This window comes from Phyllostomus hastatus, unplaced genomic scaffold (genome assembly GCF_019186645.2).
Source record: "Phyllostomus hastatus isolate PE091 unplaced genomic scaffold, TTU_PhHast_1.1 phas_scaffold_129, whole genome shotgun sequence".
NCBI classification, from domain to species: Eukaryota; Metazoa; Chordata; class Mammalia; order Chiroptera; family Phyllostomidae; genus Phyllostomus; species Phyllostomus hastatus.
In genome coordinates this window covers 21,779,617-21,804,943 of record NW_025334009.1, presented here as the reverse complement: position 1 = coordinate 21,804,943, position 25,327 = coordinate 21,779,617, and the positions used below count along the sequence as shown (strand labels likewise).

At 36.9% G+C, this 25,327-nt stretch overlaps 1 protein-coding gene across 1 annotated transcript in view; it reads left to right on the top strand.

Moving 5' to 3' along the window:
- The window catches only part of LOC123830592 (ubiquitin-conjugating enzyme E2 E2), a 260,315-nt gene that overhangs the window by 1,348 nt on the left and 233,640 nt on the right, over positions 1-25,327 (top strand). Inside the window, exons 2-3 of the mRNA XM_045856985.1 lie at positions 5,070-5,253; positions 14,620-14,670. Coding sequence (XP_045712941.1) covers positions 5,078-5,253; positions 14,620-14,670 — 227 coding nt within the window. The 5' untranslated portion in view covers positions 5,070-5,077. The remainder of the gene's footprint in view (positions 1-5,069; positions 5,254-14,619; positions 14,671-25,327) is intronic.

The window sequence follows — 25,327 nt, the reverse complement described above, 5'->3', positions numbered from 1 at the left end:
GTATACTTGAGAGTCTGCTCAAATATTTTTTATCTGAAAGTCCAAAAGGAAAGGCTACGGTTTACCTTCAGATAATCCAGCGCTTTAGAAACATTTGAAGCTCTTAGGTTTTTTTTTAAAAAATCCCTGATTCTTTAAAAAAGTGTATTTTTGAATATGTGTTAATTCACTCTGGACCTCGTAATCTAAATATTTGTGTTCACTCAGACAGTTTGGATGCTCCCTGGTGTATGGGCAGATGCCCGTGATGGAGGGTTTTCGTATAATGTCATACCCCAGTCTATCTTCTCCAGCACATGGCACCTTTCTCAAAAATCAGGTGCTCCACAATTATTTCCTAATGTAAATATTTTTACACTTAAGTTAAAAGCTGGATATTGCTAGATGTTGTGCATATAATATAAATTATTTAGAAAAGTTTAGAAACGTGAGTAGGAAGACAAATAGAGGGATATCAAATCACAGAATTAAGCGTTTTCCTGTAAAGCTCCAATGAACACTTGTTTTTGCAGTTTTATACCTTGAGATACACTTGTAAAGCTTATCTGGGCAGTAATCCGGATTTATGGAGTGAATATAGTTGCTTTTATGTTATCACTAATATTTGTAATCAAATTATTTCATTTTTATGGAACATGTGAGTTTCATTCACTATATGTTGCTAATTTCCATGATTATAATTCCAGCATCAAGTACATATCTAATTCAAATTTAGGTAATTTGTTTGTTTGAAGAATGAATAATATTTAAACTCTTAATTTAACATATGTTTGAAGAAGGTCTACCTTACTATTTTATGTTTAGAAACCAATGTTTACATTGAAGCCAAAGTAAAAATTTAAATTGGACTATCTTAATATCTTTGAAGCTATCTTTGATGAGTAGCTCTGTTTATAATGCTGGGATTTAAATTTATCTTCCCTCTAGATTAGATGATTGGATCAAATTATATAGGAATTAATCTTAAAGATCATTTTTAAATGATGCTTTAGAAGGTAACATTTAAAGAGTTAACTCAGGAACTTTCATTTGTACTTTAGAAAAACACCAACGTTATAGTTACAACTATTTTTTCTTTATAAAACTTAGTTGCCAGTTGAGTGGTACAATAATTTTTTTCCCATACTCCAAAAGTAAGGCAGATTTCTGCTGGTTTTGTCATCCAGCAGAAATTTGCCTTACGCTTGATATTTGAAGAAGATACGAAAACTTTGAGAAAGTTTCTGCAGTGGTTATTAGTGTCCTCAGATAAACTTATTGGGTTGGCCAAAAAGTTCATTTAGTTTTCTGTAGGATGGCTCTAGTAGTGCTTAGCTTTATTTAACTTCATTCAAAACAATTTTGTTAGGATGTATTGGGATAGTTGTCGTATCAGCGTGCATTTAAAAAAAAACTTACTAAAATTGGTGAATTTTTGTGCAGCCTTTTTAATATTGAAGGTGGAAGAAGATACGCGACATTTTTGGTGGATAATGCTTTGTTATTTCAAAAAAGGTGAAAATGCAACTGAAACACACACACACACACACACACACACACAAGATCTGTGTATTGTATGGAGATCGAATGCGTCAAAAGTGGTTTGCAAAGTTTCTCGGTACTGTTGACATTTTGACCAAATAATTTTTTGCTGTGGGGCTGTCTTATGCATCGGAACATGTTTAGCAGCACTCCTGGCCTCTACCCACTAGAAGCTATTAATAGCAGGAGATAGCTGACATACTCAAAATACCCAAATCAATAAAGTTATTGCTGAAAATGAAAATGAAAACTGCATCTTTTATTTTATGGAAAAAACTAAACAGACTTTTTGGCCAAACCAATACCATCCCTGTGTTAAGATTTGCTTGAACTGAAATATCTTAGGTCAAAAGTGGATGTAATTTTTTTCTTTATTGTGAAACCATAGACATTATACATCTATTTGGGTATTGTAACTAGTATTTTTAATAGTTCTTTAGTGAGACTAATTTTAGTCCCCAGCTATTGTGGAGCAGTTTATGAAATTTGGGTTTCTGTTTATAGCTCAGATTAATCATATCACCAAATAGTCTTTTAAGTAATTGTATACTCAGGGCATTGTTAGACAGTATGTAAATTCCCATAAATGAGAATATTAAGAAGAATGTGTAGCTTGATAAATAATGAAATATACAACTAAAACTATAGACATAGTTTATTAAGCTGAAGCTCCAACTTTAGTGAAAAATAATTTTATTTCATTTAGGGTTTCCGTGTATTTGCCATGTAATGGATTGCTTATGGTTTAAGGTATATAATAGGATTTCTCACTCATGTCACATCTCTCAAAATATTACCTGCAGCATTTCGTTATATCCTCGGGCTTTTCCCTGGGAATTGTTCTCTTTCTCACTCCCATGCACATCTGCTCTCTCTACATACGCTTATGGACGCACAAGGTTTTTTAACTCCTGATACATTTTAACTGAAAGAAGTAAACTGAAAAAAAAAATGTTGAGTCCAAGAATGAGAATTAAAATGAAATAAAAATGAAAAAAAAAACAAGAAATATGTTAGGGCTGTTAGAGCTAGATGTGAAACATACTGGTATAAGATTTCCGTATTCTATTAAGTGAGTTTAGTGCTCATAAAAGATGTCACAGCTGTGGAGACTGATGGTCTCCATTTACAGAATAGGTAGAAAAGCAATAGGTAGAAAAGCAGTGGGGACTTCCCTGACAGTTTCAGAGCTGCTTGGGAAGACCTGTCTTTGTAGGGCTTGGGGGAAGGGAGCTGTTGGAGTTCAAGGGGTGTTGGTGGCGTGTTGTGTGCTATCTCATTCGAAGCATTCAGTATTTTCTTTTGAGTTTCTTACCTCTCTGTGACTTCTGAATTTTCCATTCTCTTGCAGCGCTTTTTGGTTGATCGTACTGTAAAAGTTTCAATTCATTAAATGTCTGTAATATGAAATTCCTTTGATAGAGCAAGCTACAAGTTGAATCTTCGGTGATGATGAATTTCTGTCAGTCCACTAGCTATACTTTTGGACTAATAAAAAACAGTGGTTTGAGTAATCTTTCTTTATAATTCTTGATCATATCACATATAGTTTATTTCAAGTCATAATTTTTGTTTTTTAAGGTTTTGCTTATTTTTAGAGAGGGAGTGAAATTCACGCACCCCCTACTGGGGACCTGGCGGCAACCCAGATATGTACCCTAGACTGGGAATTAAACCTGTGACCCTTTGGTTTGCAGGCCAGCGCTCAATCCACTGAGCCACACCAGCTGGGGCTCAAGTCCTAATTTGATTAAGAGAAATATGGTGCCTTTTTCAAAAGGAATGTGTTCCATTTGTCTGCTGTATATTTTACGGTGTTAATGTCACTTCTTATAGGTAAGTAGTTCAGTTTTTTTAAGGAGAGGTGCCTGAAAATGTAGCTACACTGTGCTCAGAGTGGTTTTTTAGTTAAAGTAGCAGTGAGCACAAGTCCCTTTAGAATCCAGACATGAACTTTGTCAGTTTGGTTTTAGATTTGTTGGTACACTCTAAGCTAGCTGGATTTTTTTTTTTTTAAGATTTTATTTATTTACTTTTAGAGAGAGGGGAAGGGAGGGAGAAAGAGAGGGAAACATTAATGTGTGGTTGCTTCTCACGCGCCCTCTACTGGGGACCTGGCCCGCAACCCAGGCATGTGCCCTAGACTGGGAATCAAACCCGAAGCCCTTTGGTTCACAGGCTGGCACTGAGTCCACTGAGCCACACCAGCCAGGGCAAGATGGTTGGATGTTAAGGGACATATTCATAGTAATGAAATTCAGAAATTGATTATGATAGAATGACAGGTGAGAGGGGATATTCCTTTTCACTTACTGCATTTTTTTTTATGTCTGCTGTCTAGTTTATAACAGCTACCTACATATCAAGGTATTGAGGAAACTGACTTGGTAATCAGCTGTTTGGGGAGCATGAACTCAGAGCAAAAGGAATTTGAAAGCCTTGAGAGAGATTTCATTCAGATTGTGGGGCAAAAATCCCTCAGTGTCTCAACAGTCTCCATCTCTTGTGAAACGCAGTTGCTTGGTATTTTGCTGCATCAGTGCTGGCACTGTCCTACAGTTCAGTTTTTATTTAGACCCATGCAAGCCTCTGTTGTGTTATCACAGAGGCTACTGAAAACAATCAACTAGTTGAGAGGATTTTTGACCTTAGCCCAGTCCTGAGCATGTGTGTATTGTATGGGGATGAGAAGGTATCCCTCATTTTTTTCTTCTTGTGTCTGTTTTTTGCTGAATGTCCTGTTATCATTTAGCAAGTTGGCTTACCTGCTAGGCCAAATTTCTCCTGCTTGTAGGACCAAGGGGACTGCCACAGAGCCTAGTAGAGAGTAGGCCCTCTTTTTTTTCGTAACAGCTTTCTTGATTGTAGTTCACGTACTGTAAAATTCACCCTTTTAAAATGTATATATAACTCAGTGGTTTATGGAATATGTTTATTTGTGTAACATCATCACTATCTAATTTCCAAACATTTTCAGGTATTTTGGTGAAACTTGGTACCTATTAGCAGTTCTTCCCATTACTTCCTTACTCTCAGCCCCTGGGAATCACTTCCTGACTTTCCTGTGTCCGTGGATTTGCCTGTTCTGGCTGTTCATATAAATGGGACCCTGCGGTTCATGGTTCTTTGTGACCAGCTTCCTTAGCTTAGCATAATGCTTTCAAAGTTTGTCCATGTTGTATCATACAGCTGCTATACTTTATTCCTTTATGTGGCTGAATAGTATTTATTTGTGTGGATATACCATATTTGGTTTACTCATTCATCAGTTAGTAGACATTGGAGTTGTTTCCTCTTTTGGCTCTATGAATAATGTTACTGGGAACATTTTGTGTCTGTATTTTATGTGTTTTCCTTTCTCTTCTTGGTACATTTGAATGAATGAAAGAAAAGTTTTGTTAATTCCCAAAGCTGTTTTGTAAATGACCAACTTACTTTATATTAGCTTTACTTGCTCTAATTTGAGGCTCATTTCCTGTCCATTTTTGAGGTAACCTGTTAACAGTCCTCCCACAACTGAATGAATGCTTTTTGCTTCTTTGAACTAGGATCTAAAATGTCCACTGAGGCACAGAGAGTTGATGACAGTCCAAGCACTAGTGGAGGAAGTTCTGATGGAGACCAACGTGAAAGTGTTCAACAAGAACCAGAAAGAGAACAAGTTCAGCCCAAGAAAAAGGAGGGGAAAATATCCAGCAAAACAGCTGCTAAATTGTCAACTAGTGCTAAAAGGTACCTTAGTTATAATAATCTTTTTATTTTCACTGTCAGTTTATTGTCTTAAGTTCTATCTTTCTGTTGCATTTTATCATTGGAGGGGGGGGGGGATATGGACCATGAAGTTCATGGATTTTTCTTCAATTTCTTTTAGCCCTGGCTGGTGTAGCTCAGTGGATTGAGAGTGGGCCTGCAGACCAAAGGGTCGCAGGTTCGATTGCCAGTCAGGGCACATGCCTGGGTTGCAGGCCAAGTCCCCATACTCCTGGTCAGGGGTGCACGAGAGGCAACCACACATTGGTGTTTCTCTCCTTCTCTTTCTCCCTCCCTTTCCCTCTCTAAAAATAAATAAATAAAATATTTTTTTTTAAGATTCTTTTACATAGTTGTAAGTGTAGGCAATATGAACTTTTTGGTATTTAAAGTCAGTTAAACAGCATGGCAAAGTAGTAAAATATATATCCACAGTGTGCTTGTATGTGTTTAGATAGGTGAGCATAAATAGGAAAACACATGTAAAAGTGTGATGGTTTGATTTGTAGTTACTTGACCATAAATATTTTATTCTGTTCTGTAGTACAGAATAGAGAGTAGGGATCTATTATAATAGTTACTGAATGTTAGTATATTTTCTATTTCTCCCTGTTAGTAAAGTAAGAAATGCCAGAGTTCACAAAAAATTTGTCTTGGTTTTATTATGTTAGGCAGTGGGTCAGTCTTGGCACAGATTTTCTTTTTCTCTGGAAAATAGATATGTCTGGAAGGTTGATATTTGAATGATTCTCTATTGCTCCATCAGTCGCTTATGATCATTGGCATGTTATTGGACTCAGCAGAGGGAATTTGTTTTAATATTGCTACATTATCGGATATCTCTCGAAAAGCAGTTTAAAGGAAAATTAAATTTAGTAGAGACCTGATCCTGTGATTTAATATTCTTGTTTTATTTTAATACCTTTGTATAAGAAATAGAAAGTATAAATAAGAGCATTCTGTAAATTTTAGGCATTGTGGATTGTCTGAATGCTTAACGATAGCTTTAAAGTTTATTGGAGAGTAGCAGGGGTGTCCAAACTGTGGCCCACGGGCCGCATGCAGCCCAGGATGGCTGTGAATGCGGCCCAGCACAAAGTCGTAAATTAACTTAAAACATTATGAGATTTTTTTGTGATTATGTGTTAACAGTGTATTTAATGTATGGCCCAAGACAACTCTTCTTCTTCCACTGTATTTAATGTCTTGACCCAGAGATGCTAAAAGGTTGGACACCCTGGTAGGGGGAACTTCTTTCCCAAAGATCAAAAACCATTATGGTCTAGTAGACCTTGTTTTCTTCTGGTCTAGTCAATCCTCAGGATAGGGAAGAGTCTTCTCAAGTCCCCTGGGGGGCTGTGACTCATTAGGGAGAGATATTGGAATGCTCATGCGTGGTCAGCAGTGCATTCCCAAGGATTAAGGTAGTCAGTTTCCCCTTTCCAGAAGAGTGTTGCTGATTCTTGACCTCTGTAGAAGGAATTGTGTGAAAATCAGCCCTGCACTTTAAACCTTTAAACCTCTTGCTAGTGCTGGGGCAAGGAGTCAGTTTGTTTTTGCTATCACAACGCAAGTTCAGAAAGCTTCATTTGGCTCGCCCTACCCTTGTGCTACGTGGCCACAACACAAAATGATCTGCTGGTGAGAAATGGGGAGTTAAAATTAGGATGGATTCGAAAGATGGTGATGGAGATAATATAACATTTAGGTGAAAGAAAGGAGTTCGGGGGTGCATGGGTAAGATGTTCAAGTACAGATTGGGGCCCAATGTGAAAGAGGAAACTCTAAATCAGTGCTCATCTGCTGACAGTGAGGGTTTTCGCAGGGCCTCTGCAGCTTGTCAGAATAGGGAGAGGATGGGCTGGCCCGGTGTGCAGCTCGGCAGGGCATGGATCTGGAGAGTGCTTCTGCCTGGTCTGCGCTCTGCTCGCCTGTGACTGCCTGTAGCCAAGACTCCTTCCTGTCTGTGTTCTCGAGGCCCTGCCTTTCCCTGGGCTGGCAGCACCGCCCTGAAATACCTCAGAATCCTATTTCTTGGGTTATGTATCAAAGATCTGCTTATGAAAGAGTAAACTGTATAATGTGTGAAAGTAAAGATTACACAAATTTTTGCAAGTGTTTTTACATGGGTCATCTTTTACTTCATTTCATTACAGTGTGTACAAAATGTAGGTTATATATTCACACCTTGTCCCCTCCTTTTAGATGGGGGATAAATCCTAATTTTGAGATGGTGTGTGTGTACTTAATTGTCAATAATAGAAATTGATATTGCACCAGTGAAAGAAGTGTTTTTTTGAGTTACTTCTTTGCTGAAGGAATCTCTGCATTGGCAAATTCATTCTTGTGAATCTGATTTTCAATTTGTGATTCATGACCTTCCTCTAGGTGGTCTCTGGGTGGTTTATCAGTGACAGTGACATAGGCATTTACCATTTGTTTTAAATATAAAAATGCTGTTTCACTTGTTAATTTTTTAAGTAAAAAACATAAAGCTTAATTTTTCCTCTGTCTCTTCCCCCAATTTAGCTGATAGGGAAGTTATTACTGTTTTTTCTCCATCTCCGCTTAAGTCCTAAGAACTGAGAAAGAAATTGGGACTCGTGAGGGTAGGGCCCTATGTCTTTGTCATTGCCATTGTGTTTACAGTGCGTAGTATATAGTAGGGTCACAAGGTGTATTTACTGGCTGCCTTAGACTTTTGCGTTTACTGTAGGGATTGGAACTTCCATGGGTAGTAGGATCTGGGTACTAATGTGTTCAGAAGATTAAAAGTGAGAGGTCATTTCAAAATAAGAATCTAATTTATACTTTATTATTGATAATTGATTTTTAATCAGTTGATAAGTCTTTTCCAATTAGTGTCATTTTATGGGAGGTTGTTAAGCAGAGGCAGTGCAAGAAGTTAGACTCTAGAGTAGGACCGCAGTCTGCATCTAGATTCTGGCAGTTAGTACCCTTGTGATGGTAGATACATAATTGGACATTTCTGTGCCTCAGTTTCTTCTTCTGTAAAATGGACATAATAACAGTACCATCTTCACAGGGCTTTTGTGAGGGCTGGATGTGATAAAGCATCTATGTAGCACATAGTAAGATGTCACACACACTGACACTGTCATATATAGTTTTGTGCCAATTAAAGTCTTTAATGACATTTTTCAAGTCTATTTAATAAAGTTTAGGAAAATGAAGTGTATATTAACCTCTGAGAACATAATGCTGTTGTTAAACTAGAAGCACTCAGGTGCCATAATTATATACATTCTCTAATAACTCTAAAGTACTTTGTGCAGAAGTGCTCAATTGCATGAAATGTACTGTAATTGTAAAATTAATAATTTGGTGTAGAGCTCTGGCTGGTGTGGCTCAGTGGATTGAGTGCCAGCCTGAGAATCAAAGGGTCACTGGTTTGATTCCCAGTCAGGTCACATGCCTGGGTTGTAGGCCAGGTCCCCAGTAGAGGGCATTTGAGAGGCAACCTATCATGTATCTCTTGCACATCAATGTGTTTTTCCCTCCCTTTTTTCTCCCCCTCCAAGAATAAATAAATAAAATCTTTTAAAAAGTAATGTGGTGTAGAAACATGCCTATATCACTCTTGTTATATTTGCAAGTGTGTAGTTGGACTGTTTCTGCAATGACACATTTTGATGATATTAAACTGACTAATCAGTTCCATAAGACATCTGCTTGGAGCTCTTCACTGAATTGTACTGCCTCTTTCACATGTTGACACATCTGTAAATGTGAATTTTAAATCACATTTATTTCAAATTAACTTTTTTCAGAGTAGGCATTGTGAGTTTATTGGACACAATGTAATACTGCTCTAGGGATGATATTTGGTTTTAGATTCCATTTAAATTTTAGTTAGGTTGAAAGGTGGATTCTAGTGTGTTCCAGTGTGAACTTTTATTATATGGGGTGATCTAAGCTTATTTTCCACGTGAGAATGAAGAAGTATTCTTTTAGACAATCTTTTGTAATTATTGTATTTTCTTGATTCTAAATGTACCTTTAAAAATTCATTAATGTTTCTGAAATCAGAGTGCATCTTACAGTTTATGTGCACAATCATTTAATTGAGAGTGTCATAAAAAATCAGTGGTCTCCTAGAATCACAGGTACCTAGTACAGTTGACCCATGAACGGCATGGATTTGAACTGCCTGAGTCTACTAATACGTGGATTTTTTTTTTTTTTTCCAGTAAATACTTTACTGTTTCTCTTCCGCAGTGGGGGGCCGCAGATGTGGAAGGCCACCTGTGTGCATTGATCTGTGCCTTTTGTATAGGGACTTGAGCATGTGTGGACTTTGGTATGTGAGAGGTGGGCCTGGAACCAACCCCTTGCATATACTTGAGTGAGGGTAGTGAAGTTTTGGGAGACTCAAAACTTACACGTGGATATTTGACAGTGAGGTGGGTGGTTGGTGCCCCCAGCCACAGTGTTGTTCAGAGATCAGTGGTATATACAGTAGTTCCCTCTTCTATGCGGTTTCTCTTTCTGCCCTTGCAGTTACCTGCATTCCACCACAGTCCGAAAATACTACACAGATAATTTCAGAAATAATTCAAAAATTTAAATTGCACACTGTTCTGAGTAGTGTAGTGAAATCTCACTCCTATTTGGGACATTAATCCTCCTTTTGTCCAGCATATATGCTGTTTTGTTCAGTGGTATACACTACCTGCCCATTGCTCACTTTAAGCCATCTAGGCTGTCCGGTCCACTGTCCATGGTATCGCAGTGCTTGTGCTCAAGTCATCCCCAAAGCACACGAGTAGTGATGCTGGCAATTTGGATATGCCAAGGAGAAGCTATAAAGTGTTCCTCTAAGTGCAAAGGTGAAAGGCGAAAGTTTCCAACTTAAGAAAAAAATCATGTGCTGAGGTTAAGATCTGTGATAAGAACTAATCTTCTACTCGTGAAATTTTCCAATCTGCAAGTTAAACTTTATCATAGATATATATGTATAGGTAAAAATTTAGTACATATGAAGTTCAGAACCGAGGTTTCAGGCATCCACGAGGGGTCTGGTACCACATCCCTTGTGTGTGGATAATTGGAGGGGAGAGGTTTACTGGGTCACCATTCAGAATTAAACTCTAGGCTTATTATTTGCAAAGACTCTGTGTTTTCTAGGTTAATTCGGAGGCTGCCATGAGATGCAAAAAAATTTAGGTAGTAGTTGCATGATGTTTTCTTCCTGAGAGTAAGTTCATTTTGGATGTTTTTACCATTTGATTCAATTGGTTAGATTGGAGATTCTCAAGAAACTGGGGAATGCATTCCTTAGGACAGTATAGAAAGTCATCTAGGTGGGACGGAGGGTTTTTTTGTTTGTTTTTAAAGTAAATGTCAAGAAAACACCTTTGTAAATCCCCATATTCATATATTCATGTTCTACTTGGCCCTGGGAGAGTTACTGAATTTTCCTTTTGTTTTAAGATTTTATTTATTTCTAGAGAGAGGGGAAGGGAGGGGAAAAGAGAGGGAGAGAAACACCAATGTGTTGCCTCTCCTGTGCTCCCTAACCAGGGACTGAACCCATAACCAAGGCATGTATCTTGACCGGGAATCAAACCTGTGACCCATCACTTTGCAGAACAATGCCCAACCAGCTGAGCAACACTGCTCAGGACAGTTGACTTTTTTTAACCTAAAATATGTGTGTGTGTTTCAAACATGTCACTACATATATACTGCTTCATTTTTCTGAACTAGTGATCTAATGTTGATGCTAAAATGGGTGCTTCCTAATCATCTCTGTTTTGCATAATGTTGCTACCATATTCTTCAGTTACATCTCAGTGAATCACGCTTGTTATCTGCCCCTCCTCCCCACCCTTTCTTTTTAGCAAATGACAGTCACAGGCAGTGTTCTTGCCATTTCTGGGACAGTTAAGGTATTACGTGAGGCCTCAGAGACTGAAATTTAGTTGGTGTTTTGCTTCTGACTTATTCTAGAAACTTATGTGCAGTTCCCAAATTCTGTATATAATAACCATAGAAGTGGCACTGCCAGGCAGAAATTGGAAATTTAAGCAATTGTCTAGTTGATTTATGTCTAGAGAAATAGTTTTGCCTTAAAAGTTCTGGTAAGAGAGAGGTCTTTCTGTTTCTTTGATTTAGCAAGATAATTGCCTTCCACCTTAGCCGCTTACAATAACTAGCCTTAGTTTCCTTATCTTTTAAATGGGGACTGATAAACCAGTAATACTTAGAGAGTTCTGTGAGATTGATTTCATTTACTTTTGATAGTCGCCGTAAGTGTGAATTATTGATACTTTTTCGTCTTTCCTCACCCTAAGGGACAGTGCCTGAAATAGCGGCCTTCCTTACCCCACATGTCAAGACTGAGAAACTTAACACACACTATGATCACAACTTTGGAGGTAGAAGTGAATTGCTGTCATTGGAAACAGCAGGACATCTTGCAACCGTTTAAATAGCACTTCTTAGTATTATCTTTTTTTTTGTCAAGAAAAATACAACCATTTTTAGGTATAATATATTGACTCATTGCTCAGTGTTGTCAAGTTTATCAGTAAATTGCTTTTTGTATTGGATAATTAGATTTGGAATTATAGAAGCTGGAGGGGTTCAAGTTCCGTAATAGTAATCTATGGCAGAAAATTATGACATGTCAATTTTTAAACCAGAAGGGACGATGTAAGCATAAAGCAAGATGAGTTATTTGAAAAACCCCAGAGAAGTTCTTTTATGTTAAAAATAGTTCTCTCTGACATTTTAAACATGCTCTTTTGAATGCCTGTTCTTTTGTTCCTCTCAGTTTAAAAACAATTTGTAAAAGTTATTCATGTTTTTGGTAACAGATTAAACATTACAGAGACATCTTTAATGGAAAGCAACTGTTTTGCCCAAACACCCTCCCTAACCCAATTTTATACCTTGAAGCAAACTCTTTAGCTGTCTCTGGGTTTAGTCCTTCATTTAGTTTTGTGTGGAACGCTAAATAATACACTTACATCTGTCTGTCAGATTGTTAACATTAATATCTTTTGACTCCTTGCTGTGAAACTTGAGGACGTAGCTCATTTACACGCTCTTCCTTTCTCATTCCTCCCCCAGCTAAAGACAGTCACTCTGTCTTACTCCTTCAGATTCCACAGTATTTCTTGTCCCCCTACTTTGTAAAATAGGGGTATTAATACTTTTATTCTTCCTTCCATGTGCTCACACCCATCCTCCATCCACGTTTAGCTGGTTTCTTTTAGCTACACTTAATTTTACCTCTCCAAGGTTAGTTACATTTACAGTGTATAGTGCAACTGCAAACCATCTTCTGTGCTTTGTCTATTGTAAAAGACCAGTAAATTGCCTGAACATTTACAATAACTAAATATTCATCCCACCAGACCAAACAGGATGTTAGGATTAGATTTCGTACAAGGCCAATGTCATGATCTCTAGGCTACCGAATGAATCATAGCATTTAGGGAAAATATATCAAAATATATCAAATCTCTTTTTTCCCCTTAACATCTGTTACTTAAAATTATTTTACATTTTAGAAAGCTTCATGTTTGATCTGTGGTTTTCCTTACAGAGGTCGGTGTTTTTTGAATCTGTGATTTCTGGTTGTCTTTCTCTCCCCGACCCTTTGAATAGGGTGTGTTTATTATCTGGGCACTCTGCAGCCCCCATCTTGGCCGTTTCAACCTGTTTAAATTACATTGTAATTTAACTGCTTTGTACATTGAAATTTCTCATTCACTGGTGATCTCCCCCTCATTTTACTGATTATTCTTTCTTGTACCAGTTGGGGTCCTGCAGGAGTGGGAGGTGAATGTGCTCAGTTTACTATCTTTAACCTGGGCTCACCCGTTTAAAGGGCCCATTTTATACTTTTGCGTGAAATCAATAAAGGGTGTTCTTCTGTGTCAGATCTTTGAGACTCTTCTCATTTCATTGTGGGTAATATATGCTTTATGTGCATGTAAGCACATCATAGAATCCATATTAGAAGGAAATCATATGTTTTAAAAATAAAAGAGGTCATGGAATTTGTCCTAGTTGTAACTTTTTCACTCATAGGACAGAACACTGAGGCTGAGAGAGAGAACAGGTGGAGCAGTCTTTTTACCCAAAACCCCCAATGGCGTGGCAGAATTACTAGGAAAGTTTTTTTGGCTTTGAGTTTTTTCGTCTTGCTTTACTTTGTAATGCCTTTCCAACCTTGAATCACATGACTGAGAGAAGTGAAAATTCTATTAGTAGCATGCAGTTCCTTTAGGAGTTTGGTGCTGGTCCTTTTGAAGGAATCGCATCTACTTTGGTAGTTCCATTTGTTGCCCTGGAAGAGTCTGAGTATCATCGCAGTGATCTCTGGCAGCAGGCGTCCCACAGTGGTGCCTCTCACTTAAAAACCAAGGCAAAGCAGAAGAGATGCTTTTGAGAATTGTTTTTTGTGTTTGGTTTAATAAAGCCTACATTTAATTAATAATGCATGAGTGATAGTTAAGAGCTTGCTAAGTATAGTCTTGACAAAACTGTGTAGCACTTTAGCTTTTGTGTATGTATATAGGGGGTTAGGTACATTTAAAAATCAAACTTGAAAATAATGCAGGGCAAGAGCAGCCTTTTAAAAAGGGTTCTCTTTTTTTCTTTGCATGAAATTCATGCAATGACATTAAGATGATTATTTACATATTAATAGAATAGTTCTAGCAGAAAGAATAGTGTCAGACTTGAAAGCCTCAACCTGTTGCTCCCTCAGGGCCTCAGAGGGGAATACCATATGTATTTCCATAGCAGTTTTAGGTGTTGGAGTGAGATCCCAATAATCACTTCTTCAATTGATTGAATCAGTCAGGATGCTTGGATTCAGCTTAATTTGATCATCTTTTTATCCTAAATGGGAATATTCTTGTGCAAATTAGAAGTTGGAATGATCCATATATAATGTAGCAAAAGTTTCCAATTTGAACTAAAAATTTTAGTTAGTGTTATCAGTTCACTGGTTGAGTGAGTTTTAATTTAAGTCACAGTGCTGCTTCCCCAGGCTGCACACGCTGATAGTGGCTAATCCTGTTACCTTTTACAGGTGCATTGTCAAAGCTGTGGTGGAGATTCCTACTTTGTTGTTACTGTATTTCATGATTTTTACAGTATTAGTATTTCAGATTAAAAGCTTACATCAGAAACATTAGTGTAAAAGTGTAACATTTTAATGACGTGTTAAAAGAGTGAAGATGGGGGAGTGGGCTGGGATCAGGGAAAAGGCAGAAAACTGTACTTGAACAACAATTAAAATTTAAAAAATTGTAAAAAAAAGAGTGGAGACATTTTAACATAACTTTCTTTGTCTTTACATTAAAGAATTCAGAAGGAACTTGCAGAAATTACGTTGGATCCTCCTCCCAACTGCAGGTAAGTACTTGTGGCTTTCTGTCCTCATCTTCTGCAGATATGCTAATTGAACTGTCGGTCTGATGCGCAACTATTATAGTGCGATTATTAGTAAAAATACTGCCGTGATTTGGATTTCAGTGATCGTGGAAGACAGTGGTGGTAGTTATTTCTGTGCATAAATGAAATATTTAGAAAGTGTGTTTGTACTGGTAGACTGGAGTTGCCAAAATGAGAGTAATTCAATTATGATAAGATAATGAAGTTATGGGGTATCAAATACAATTATCCTTTAATAGAGGAGGTATTGGGACCTTAAATGATTTCTTTAATGATAGAATAATAGTGTGATTAAAATATTTGCTGTTTGATAATTATTTAGTTGTTATCTTGTTGGAAATTGATTTTTTAAAATGCAGAAATATTACACTGTTCTTCCTGGTTTACACTATTTCTTACAGTCATTGGTTGTGACTAAGTGAGAATGGTTGATTTGAGGCATTGGTATTAAATTTAAAACACTCTCTCCTTTATGACCACATTTCATCAATTTTCTGGTTAGAGTTTACTTATAGGAAGTACAGGTATTTGCCTGGAAATGATTAATGATATGCAGGTACATAGAGGAAGAGGAGAAGAATAACCTTCAGCTTTATACTGTGTCTTCAGTCTCATGCAGTAATTGGAAGATGGCTGTTTAGCTATTTTAAGACATTTCTGTTTTGATCGGAGGTCAGTGTTGGAACCAGGCCAGTACGGATTTTTTATAGTTAAACTGGTAGTCCTGTGGGCTGCAAGTGAGAGGGTAGATTACAGGAAACTGATTGCAGTATTGAATGCAGGTAGAATTTATTGTTTTTCTGATTTCTGATTTTACTGATCTTATTTTAATGGGAAAGTAAAGATAGCACCTATAGATATTAATAAAAGTGAAAATTTTATAGATGACTATATTGATAATTGGTTAGTTGATAACTGCCCTGTCCAGGAAAACTTCTAATAACATTGTGTTAGTGGTGAATCTAATACATCCCTTTACATGAGAGGCGTATATAGATGCAAATGCAATAATGTTCAAAGAACGTTTCACTCAAATAGAACACATTTCTTTGTAGGTAAAACTGTTTAGCAGGGAGACTTTTCATCTCTTAAGACTGTTACATCAAAGCTGGTTCAGATGATAGATCATTGTTTAGGCTTTGGTGGCCAGTTTCTGGAAATGGATTGATTTGCAGAAGAACTCCAGTTTGAATTAAACTTACACTTCCCTGTTTCTTAGTACAGCGTTTGGTTTGTTTGAATCTTTTATTAAATAAACTGTGTTTTAGCACATACATTATTTTTGTAACCTTTTTACAAATAGATTACTGGTAAGTGTGTGAACTTAATTTATATACTTGCTTAAATTTTGACAACAGATTATTGGCAAAACAAACTAATTACTTTATTTTAATGAGTTTGGTTAAGGCTTATTTTTTTTTAAAGATTTTATTTATTTATTTTTAGAGAGGGAAGGGAGAGAGAGAGAGAGAGAGAAACATCAATGTGCGGTTGCTGGGGGTTCTGGCCTGCAACCCAGGCATGTACCCTGGCTGGGAATTGAACCTGGGACACTTTGGTTCCCAGCCCGCGCTCAATCCACTGAGCTCCACCAGCCAGGGCAAGGCTTATTTTTGATAAATGCAACACAAAATATCATGTGATGGTTAGAATGCTTTGCTATTGGGTATATTATTTTATAGTACATTGTTCTGATTTAACCTTGATTTACTGCAGATGATAATTTAACCTTGATAAACCAACATATTGTGAGCATGCCTGAAAACTTAAGTCTGAGGAAAGAAATTACATAATGGTTATTATTTAAATAAAATAATTAATCCATGGTTCTATTTAAAGTAAAGGAGAAAAGCTTATAGTGTCATCTGAAATTCAGAGATTTACTTTTTCACTGAGTCTTAGTTAATGATACCATTACGGGTTACACAAGCTCTTCTTAAGTAAAGAATTTTAAATGTGATGCTACATATAATAAACTCTTCACACAGTTTCAGGAAACATACCTATTTTGTTGTGTTTTCCCCTCTCCCAGTTTTATTGACATGTAATTGACATATAGCATTGTAGAAAAGTACAAGGCATACCATGAAGGTATTGCTGGTTTGGTTCCAGACCACCATAATAAAGGGAGTGTTGCAATAAAACAAGTCGTAATCTTTTTTGCTGGGGGAGAGTCGTGCCTTCAATTTGTGAAAACCACAGCATCTGTGAGGCCCAGAAAAGTGAAGCACTATAAAGCGAGGTGTGCCTGTACCTGCTTTGATTAATTTATTTGCTTATGGGATTTTGCAAGGAAATCCACTTAATGGTATGAAGATTGCAAAGCCAGTAAGTTTGCTTTAGAAGCCAGGTTGAGGCCTACGGTGCAGTGGGTTTGGCTCCTTATATTGATCCAGAGTAGCTGATTGTACTGGATCAGGCAGAGATAGAGATCATCTCCACCACCTTCATATATGGGCTTCCCATCTTGGCAAGCAAAGCTTCCTCTCTGCTGTTGCTGATTGGAAAAGTGGTGATTAGTTCTGCATTCTCTACATGCTTGTGCTTCTTAATATAGATGTGTTCACTGTGTTTGTTAAGTGGATTACTGTGGTTTTGGATTGTTTGGTGTCAAATATTTGATTGTGGTTTATAGTAAATCTGCCTATCTCTGTTTCAGTGAGAATGTGGTTGCTATCTTCAGAAAAAGAAATTAGAGAATAATTTCAGTTCAACTTATTTTTGGCACAAAGTTTAACAATGCTTTCATATTTGTTTTGTTTTTTTTTTTGAATTCTTTGCTGAGAGCACCTCTGTCCTAATGTCTAATGAATTCATTTCTAGCAGTCTAGTAAATTAAAGCTATCTGCCTAATTGAAGGAATCGAAATCCCATTCCCGTAGTACTCCCGTTGTGTATTAACTTTCCCAGTAACACTTGCCTCTCAAAACCCTTCCTTTGGGTTGGCTTGGGTGGTTATGAGCTTGCTAACACAGTAAAGATTGTGTGTGAGGGAACATCTGTGGGTGTACCTGTTCAGGCAGTTGGAAAGGAGAAGGGTTTTCATTTGCTGTCTTGGTGGGAGGGGGTGGGTGTTGCATTCATTCCACTTAGAGTGTGGTTTGTTGTTATTTTCTGGAACCTTAACAAACTAGTACAGCCCAGTTCTGTGTGTATGTCAGGTTACGGAAGGGACTTCTAAATTTGGTACATCTCTTATATGATTGATGTCCAGTTAAGCAATTCTTAGAATCATATTGAAGGAACTAACTTGCATATGTTTAAGTATTCTGCAAGTCTGTATTTGAACTTGTGAGCATCGAGTCTCGCTGAATTACATCACCCAGTGTAAATAGATAAGTTTTTAGAAGGCATTTTTAGAGAAAGTTACTCTAACATAGTATCAATTAATTTTTTCTCAGGTTTTGAATGAACCTAAATATTATTTTAAAAGAGTATTCACAAAATACTTTGATAATAGGTTGGATTATTTCTTACAGGAAACACATGCCTTTATATAGTTTTTTTTTTTAAAAAAACCTGAGTTAACTTACGATTTTTTTAAAAAAATTATAAGAGTTAATGTTTAAAAACCAGACTTTATGATACATCTGAGAAAACAGTTTCTGTTCATGAAATCATAGGGTTTGTAGAGCCATATGCATGGAAAATTATGTATAATTTGAGTGAAATTTGGTTGTATACTTGAGTATTTCCTATAAATAGTAGAATATATTTGCTTGGCCTCTGCTCTTGTCATGGATAACATAATTGACCCATAAGATTTTCAAGGGCTCTCTTTTGAGGTCTCTGCAGATTCATAGATGTTTTCATGCCACCAGCTGAGTTGGAGATGCTGGGCTGTTGGCTAGCATTGCTCGCTGCTTCAGCGCTTGCATACCAGCTTAGCTGGATTGAGTGGGTAAAATTCATGCTGTACCTCTACAGAACTCTAACAGGTAGCATCGCTGCCCCTTGTAAATGACTATATTGTGACTTTCAGGATTCTTTCCAGACTGTTAAAAGCACAGATCTTAAATCTGTAAATGCACTAGTTAGTGTGTTCATTTATGTGTCCTTGGTGCTAGTGCAAAACTGACAGTTTGCTAGGAAAATTACGCAATGAAAATTTAAAAACTTTTGCCACCCAAGGATAACCTGTTCCTCTGTATTACAGAGAAGCTAAATTCAAATTCCGATATGATCTGTTACTGTCCAATTTTGTATTAGCCTTGTGAGCATGGAAATGGAACAGAGATTCTTGCTACTTTTTGAAAGTAGAGACTACTGGTAAAATGATTCCTTTGGGGTTTGATTTTTTATTTAGTAATTGAGCAAGTAAAATGAGGAAATACTAAAAAAGAGGATGTAGTTCAGTTATACTAGCATTTTTCACTTTTTATTGCTATGTTTCAATGGTCTACATACATTGAACACAGGCTCTGCTTTACTTTAAAAAAATTGTAACTGTTTTATTGAGAGTAAAGTGTAAAATTCTGTGACTTTTAGTATATTTACAGAGTTGTGTAACCATCATAATCAATTTTACAACATAATTATCACTCCCAGAAGGTATACCATACCTTTTTTAGCAGTTACTGCTTCATTTCCTCCCTACTCTTCCACCGCCCAGCTGTAGGCAACCATTGTCTACTTTCTGTCTCTGTGGATTTGACTGTTCTGGACATATTGTATAAATGGAATCTTAGAGTACCTAGTCTTTTGTGACTGGCTTCTTTTATGAAGCACAGTGTTTTTAAGGTTCATTCATGTTGTAACGTGCATCAGTGTTTCATTTCTTTTATCTCTATAGTCTAGTTCATGGATATACAACATTTCACTTATCCATTCATCAGTGAATGGACAGTTAGATTGTTTTCACTTTTTTGCTATTATAAGTAATGCTATAAACAATTGTGTATAGTTTTTGTGTGGCCATTTGTTTTTATTTCTATAGTAGTGGAGTTGCTGGGTTTTATAGTAACTTCATTTAACTTTCTGGGGAACTGCCAAATTGTATCCCAAAGTGGCCCCACCATTTTACCTTCTAGCCATCAAGATGTGTGAGACTTCTCCTTTCTCCACAGCCTTGGCAATTGTTATTGTCTCTGTTTTCAATGACAGTCCTCCTAGTAGATGGGAAGCAGCATGTCAGTATGGTTTTGATTTGCATTAAAATCAAATCCACCATGATGGTTAATGATGACTGCCTTCTTTTCATATGCTCATTGACCATTTTTATATCTTCTTTGGAGACATGTCTATTCACATCATTTGTCCACTTTAAATTGAGTTGTCTTTTTATTATAGAGTTGTAATTGTTCTTTATTTCGATATAAGCCCTGTATCAGATATATGATTTGCAAATATTTTTTCTTATTCTTTGGATAGTTTTTTCACTTTCTTGGTAGCAAGTGTGTAAGTCTGGAAGTTTTACATTTTGATAAGTCCAGTTTTTTGTTGTTTTTTTTTTTGCTTGTATGTTGGGTGTCATTTCTAAGTAACCATTGCCTAATCTAAGACTGAAGATTTACACCTATATTTTTCTTGTGAGAGTTTTATGTTTTGGTCTCTGATCCATTTTGTATGTGGCGTGAGATCGAGGTTCAGCTGCATTAATTGCTGTGTGGATACCTAATATCTCAGCACCATTTGCTGAAAAGACCATTTTCCCCATTGAATTTTCTTGACATCCTTGTTGAAAAATGAATGGATCATAAATGTGAAGGTTTGTTTTTGAACTTTCAATTTTTGTTTCATTGCTCTATATGCCTATCACTATACCAGTACCACAGAGTCTTCATTACTGCAGCTTCGTGGTAAGTTCTAAATCAGCACCTGCACATCCTCTGATGCACTTTTCGTTGTCCTCACAAATTAGTTCAGGTATTCCCAGCATGGAAGAGGCCATGACTGGGCAGATACCCAACCGTTGTCTCACCTTACTGTTGATAAGAGCCGTTTAATAGCAGGAACTGTATTTTACAGGTGACAGTAATGGAAACAATAGGTAGGGAAAACATGTTTGTGGATTAACACTTTTCAAAATTGTATCACAGAACAGAAAGGCGCTGGGATAGAAATCGAGGATGGTGTCTACATAGGTGGGATCTCTAGAAGGAGCCACCAGTGCAAAAATCTAATTACTATCACTAATTGTTTTCCTTTTTTTAGTCGTCGTAGCAATACTTATATAACATTTTGTATGTTTTCAAGGATTTTCATATATGATGTCATTTAGTCTTTTCTGTTGAGTTTATTGGGGTGACACTGATTACTAAAGTCATATAGGTTTCAGGTGTGCAGTTTACACTGAATATTGGAATGTGCGGTCACCATCCCAAGTCAAGTCTCTCTCCATCACCGTCGTTGTTTAGTCTTTTTAACCTCTCTGGACACCTGCGGTGAAGCAACTTGCTCAGAATTGCACAACCAGAAGTGACTGATTTGGATTTAAACTCAGGTTTTCTGATCTTTCAGCCTTTATTTTTCCACATATGTGAGTAGGTAGAGAAATAAACTCAGAATTACACTGTTGTCTTAACTATTTGTGATTCATTTAAGAAAAAATAAGGAAAAAATTAACACACGAGGCAGCCTAAATATTATTTGTACTTTGTCTTGTATTTCTGAGTTCCGTGAGACGGTATTTAGCTGGAACCTTTGAAAAGTAATTTTTCAGTATCGTGATCTCTGCCACACTCATCTGTTTGTGTGCTGTGTGCATATATTTGTTAGTGTTAACTTTTACTGGCACTTGTCCAGGTAAAGGATTTCTTTACATTTCACAGTTCTTAACTTCGTGTTTGTAGATGTCTGCCTTTTTCATGCCAAATTGACCCTATTACTTTATCTAGTTCTAGGTCATGCTCCCCTGCAGTTCCCTTTAGTATTTTTTAAGGGCTTAATATTAGATTTGTGCTAGGTCAAGTGTAGGCTATCCAGATGAAGACATCCAGGTGTAGCTCCTGATCCTTAAAGATCCGGTTACAACTAATTGAGATGTAAAACATACAGACCCTTAGAGAACCAAGACTAGGAGAATGATGGCACTGTGTGCTGGTAGAAACTGCCAGGGTCTGTGGACCCTGCACATCTTAAATGCTCTGTTTTACGTTAGTAGTCCAGAAGCTGATGGCCTTCTTTACTCTTCAACTTCAGTGATTAACTGCACTTTGTGTAGAAACCTTAACTCAGGTGGTGTTTTATTTTCTTACTTTCCCCTCTTTTATATCCGTATCTTCACTTTGTACTTTTACATTACATAAAAATGTTAAGCTACCTCAGAGTCTTTTTGGAGCAAGGCAGGTTATTAGTAAATTAACAGTGTGAATAACTGAAAGGTGAAGTAAATGTGTTAGAAGGATGTTAGAATGCCTCTTAATGAGGAGTCATTAACATGATAAAATTTAAATATACATCAAGAGTCTGTGTTATACAGGATACTGAATTCGTGTCCATCTCTTTTTTTAGTATAGATAATTGAGAAATATTTTTATTTAGTAAAAATACCGACTCCACTGCTGCAGTTTGAGTGGTTTTGCATGGACCTTATAAAGACAACATTTGGTGTGCACTAAGTAGCTAGAACAGCTAGAAATTGTTTGGCCTATCACCTGCAAGTTGGATAGCTGAAGAGTTTTGAAGTATGCGTGCCGCGTCAGAGGAAATGAGAAAGCATGCTCTTACCTTATGTTCCGTTGGCGTTTAGAGTTTCAAGCTTATGTTCTCCTTTTCCTACCTTCTTTTATGATGTGTATGGTGTCACCCTCTGTTACTGCCAAGAGTACACAGGGTTGGCAAAAGTAGGTTTACAGTGGTGAGTGTGCCAAACAGATTGTTCTTGTATTATTTATTAAAACTAGAAACCTACATTTCCCACCCTGTATCTACAGTTTTCTCTTTGCCTTTACCTCGGGGCTGACTTTTCTCCTGGGGCATGACCAACACAGAGCCTTAGGAGCTGCACTCGAGATGGGGACTTCGGTGCCACTGCTTGCTGCCACGCACCTTCCTTCAGAACTGTGCTCGGGGAAGACGTGCTATTTCAATTTCTCACTTTCTTGTTTCAAAATGTTATTTTTTTTACACCCGCCTTTAACCATAGGTTTTAAAGTGTTTATTTCATAATAAAAGAAAATGTTGAGTGTGATAAAATGAGTTAACTTCCCATTACTTGTGGTTTTTGATAGATATTTTTCTGTTGTTGCTTTAATAGCAGTACAAGAATGTGTTTGAAAAAAACATACATTAAATGATCATATTGGGATTATATTTTATAATAGCAACAGAACATTTTATGACTTGTTTTAGTTTGCCCAGTTTTATAGCTGGTTATTATTTCAGATTTATTGCCTAAGTACTTTAGATAGTGTCACATTGCTCTCTAACATGTACTATTTTAATTCCCATAGCTGTTTTATCTTTTAAGATGTCCTGAAAACTGTATTTTTAGCACACTCAAAGCATTTTTATAGTGATTATTATGTTTATTGACTTAAATATCTATTATCAACTAGGCATTATTGCAAATAACAAGCAAAACTATTTTGTTATATTTTATTTTGAAAACAATGCAAATTTTGATTTTTTAAAGTTTATGTTGAGCTTTTTGACTCTGTTTTGTAGATGTTCATTTAGAACTGTAGAATATCTGCATACTTTAGAGACTTACTGGACTCCCTTAAAGGAGTCCCTGACTGGCATAGCAGTTGGTTGACTGTCATCTTGCAAAGTGAAGGTTCGCCGGTTCTGGTCAGGACACAAGCCTGAGTTGTGGGCAGGTCCCTGTTTGGGGTGTGTGCCAGAAGCAACTGATCCATATTTCTCTCACACATCCATGTTGCTCTCCCTTACTCCCTCCCTTTCCCCTCTCTCTAAAAATTAAAAAAAAAAAAAGATATATCTAAATCCATATTTGTGTAGAAACAGCTTGCTATCCTCAAATGTATAATAGAATCAGGCAAAGCCATAAGCTAAAATTGATTTTCTGTTCCATTATGTAGCAGGTAGACTCCCTCTCCCCACTCTCACTTATAAGAAAGATGAAGCCTAGTAATAATTTTAAAACGACCAAAAGGAGAGCCAGAGCCCTCATACCAGAGCCAAGATTTCTGCCTTGGCGCCTGCTGTTCCCTCTGTCTAGAATCCAGTGCCGCTCCTATCCTGCTGCATACCACTGTTGTCGGTTCTCCTGCTGCTTCATGTTATAACCATTCTACGTATTGTACCCAGTGGGGGAGGGGTCTTTCTTTAATCTCTATATCAAATCTCAGTATTCAGCCGATGTTCAATGCACCTATAAATAAATACAGTTACTTATACTAGGGAGCTAATGGTCATTTAAAGCTTCCAGTGTTTGAGGCAGTGTACTGAATGCTTTAGCAGCATTATTTCATTTTATCTTCATGACTATCACTGAGGTAGACGCTAGTTTTTGACAGTATAGTATTTTATAGGTGGGAAGACAGTGTTAGAGAGATTAAGTATCTCGTCCAAGGTCACACAGCAAGTAGGCAGCAAAGCTAGGATTTCACCTTTGGTGTTTCAGACTTCCCCAAGTGTTTCGAGACTTTGCTATGCTTTCTTCCATTTGCAAAATACAGGTAAATCAATCTAGAACAGCACCGCCCCAGTACAACTGTTCCGTAGTTCTACTGTAGGTGGAAGGGTTCTGTGTCTTGGTTGTCCAGCACAGCCACTAGCCATATGTGGTTATTTTGTGCTCAAAAGGAGGCTGATCCAACTGAGTTAATGCATTTCAAATTTTATAATTTTAATTTAGATAGCTATGTGTGACTAGTAACTACCATACCTTATAGCACAGTACATATATAGAAAAACAGTAACTTCTCAAACTTAAAGTTATTCTTAATTTCAGTGTTGGGTAAGAGTAAATGGCCAGGTAATTTTGGCTGTTTACAATGGTGCTTGAGGTTATGTAATTATACTATAGAAGTACAAATCTCAGCTGTTTGCAAAGTAGGGTCATAACATTGTTGAATAGTGGACAAAGATTTGTCTCCCTCCTCCCATCCCACCAACCACCATTACAGTCTAAGAGTCTTGGGCTCTTAAATACTATTATTTTTTAAAGCATAAGAGGTCCTTTTAAAATATTAATATTATAAAATTATTGGTTAAATACTTATTTTTAACTTTTTAACCAATCGAAAGTAATTTTCAGTGTGTTGCTTATTTCATGGGTACAATGGATACATTTTATACACTTAGGAAATTTAGGTACAATTAATGTAGGAAAATTGGGGATTGTTATTGGTGATCATGAAGTACATTTAAAAGGAATTGGAGTTATTTTGCCTGGAAAAATGAAGGGGCCATAATAGCTGTGTTTAACTGTTTTCAGAGCCATAAAATGGAAGAGAGATTAATTTTATTCAGTGTGATTTCAGGGAGTAGAACAAGCACTGCTGTGTTAAATTAGAAGGAAATCATTTTCTTCTTGATATAAAGGCTTCATCTTCAGTCAGAGCTGTCCAGAGAAATAATGGGCAGCGTCAGGAGGTAAGATGTGCCCCTTGTTTGGAGGAATTAAAAATGAACCTGCTTGCTTGTTTCAGAGGATTTCAGACACCAGATGCAAGGTAGTACCGGAATGGTGTTTTCATGCCGCTGAACC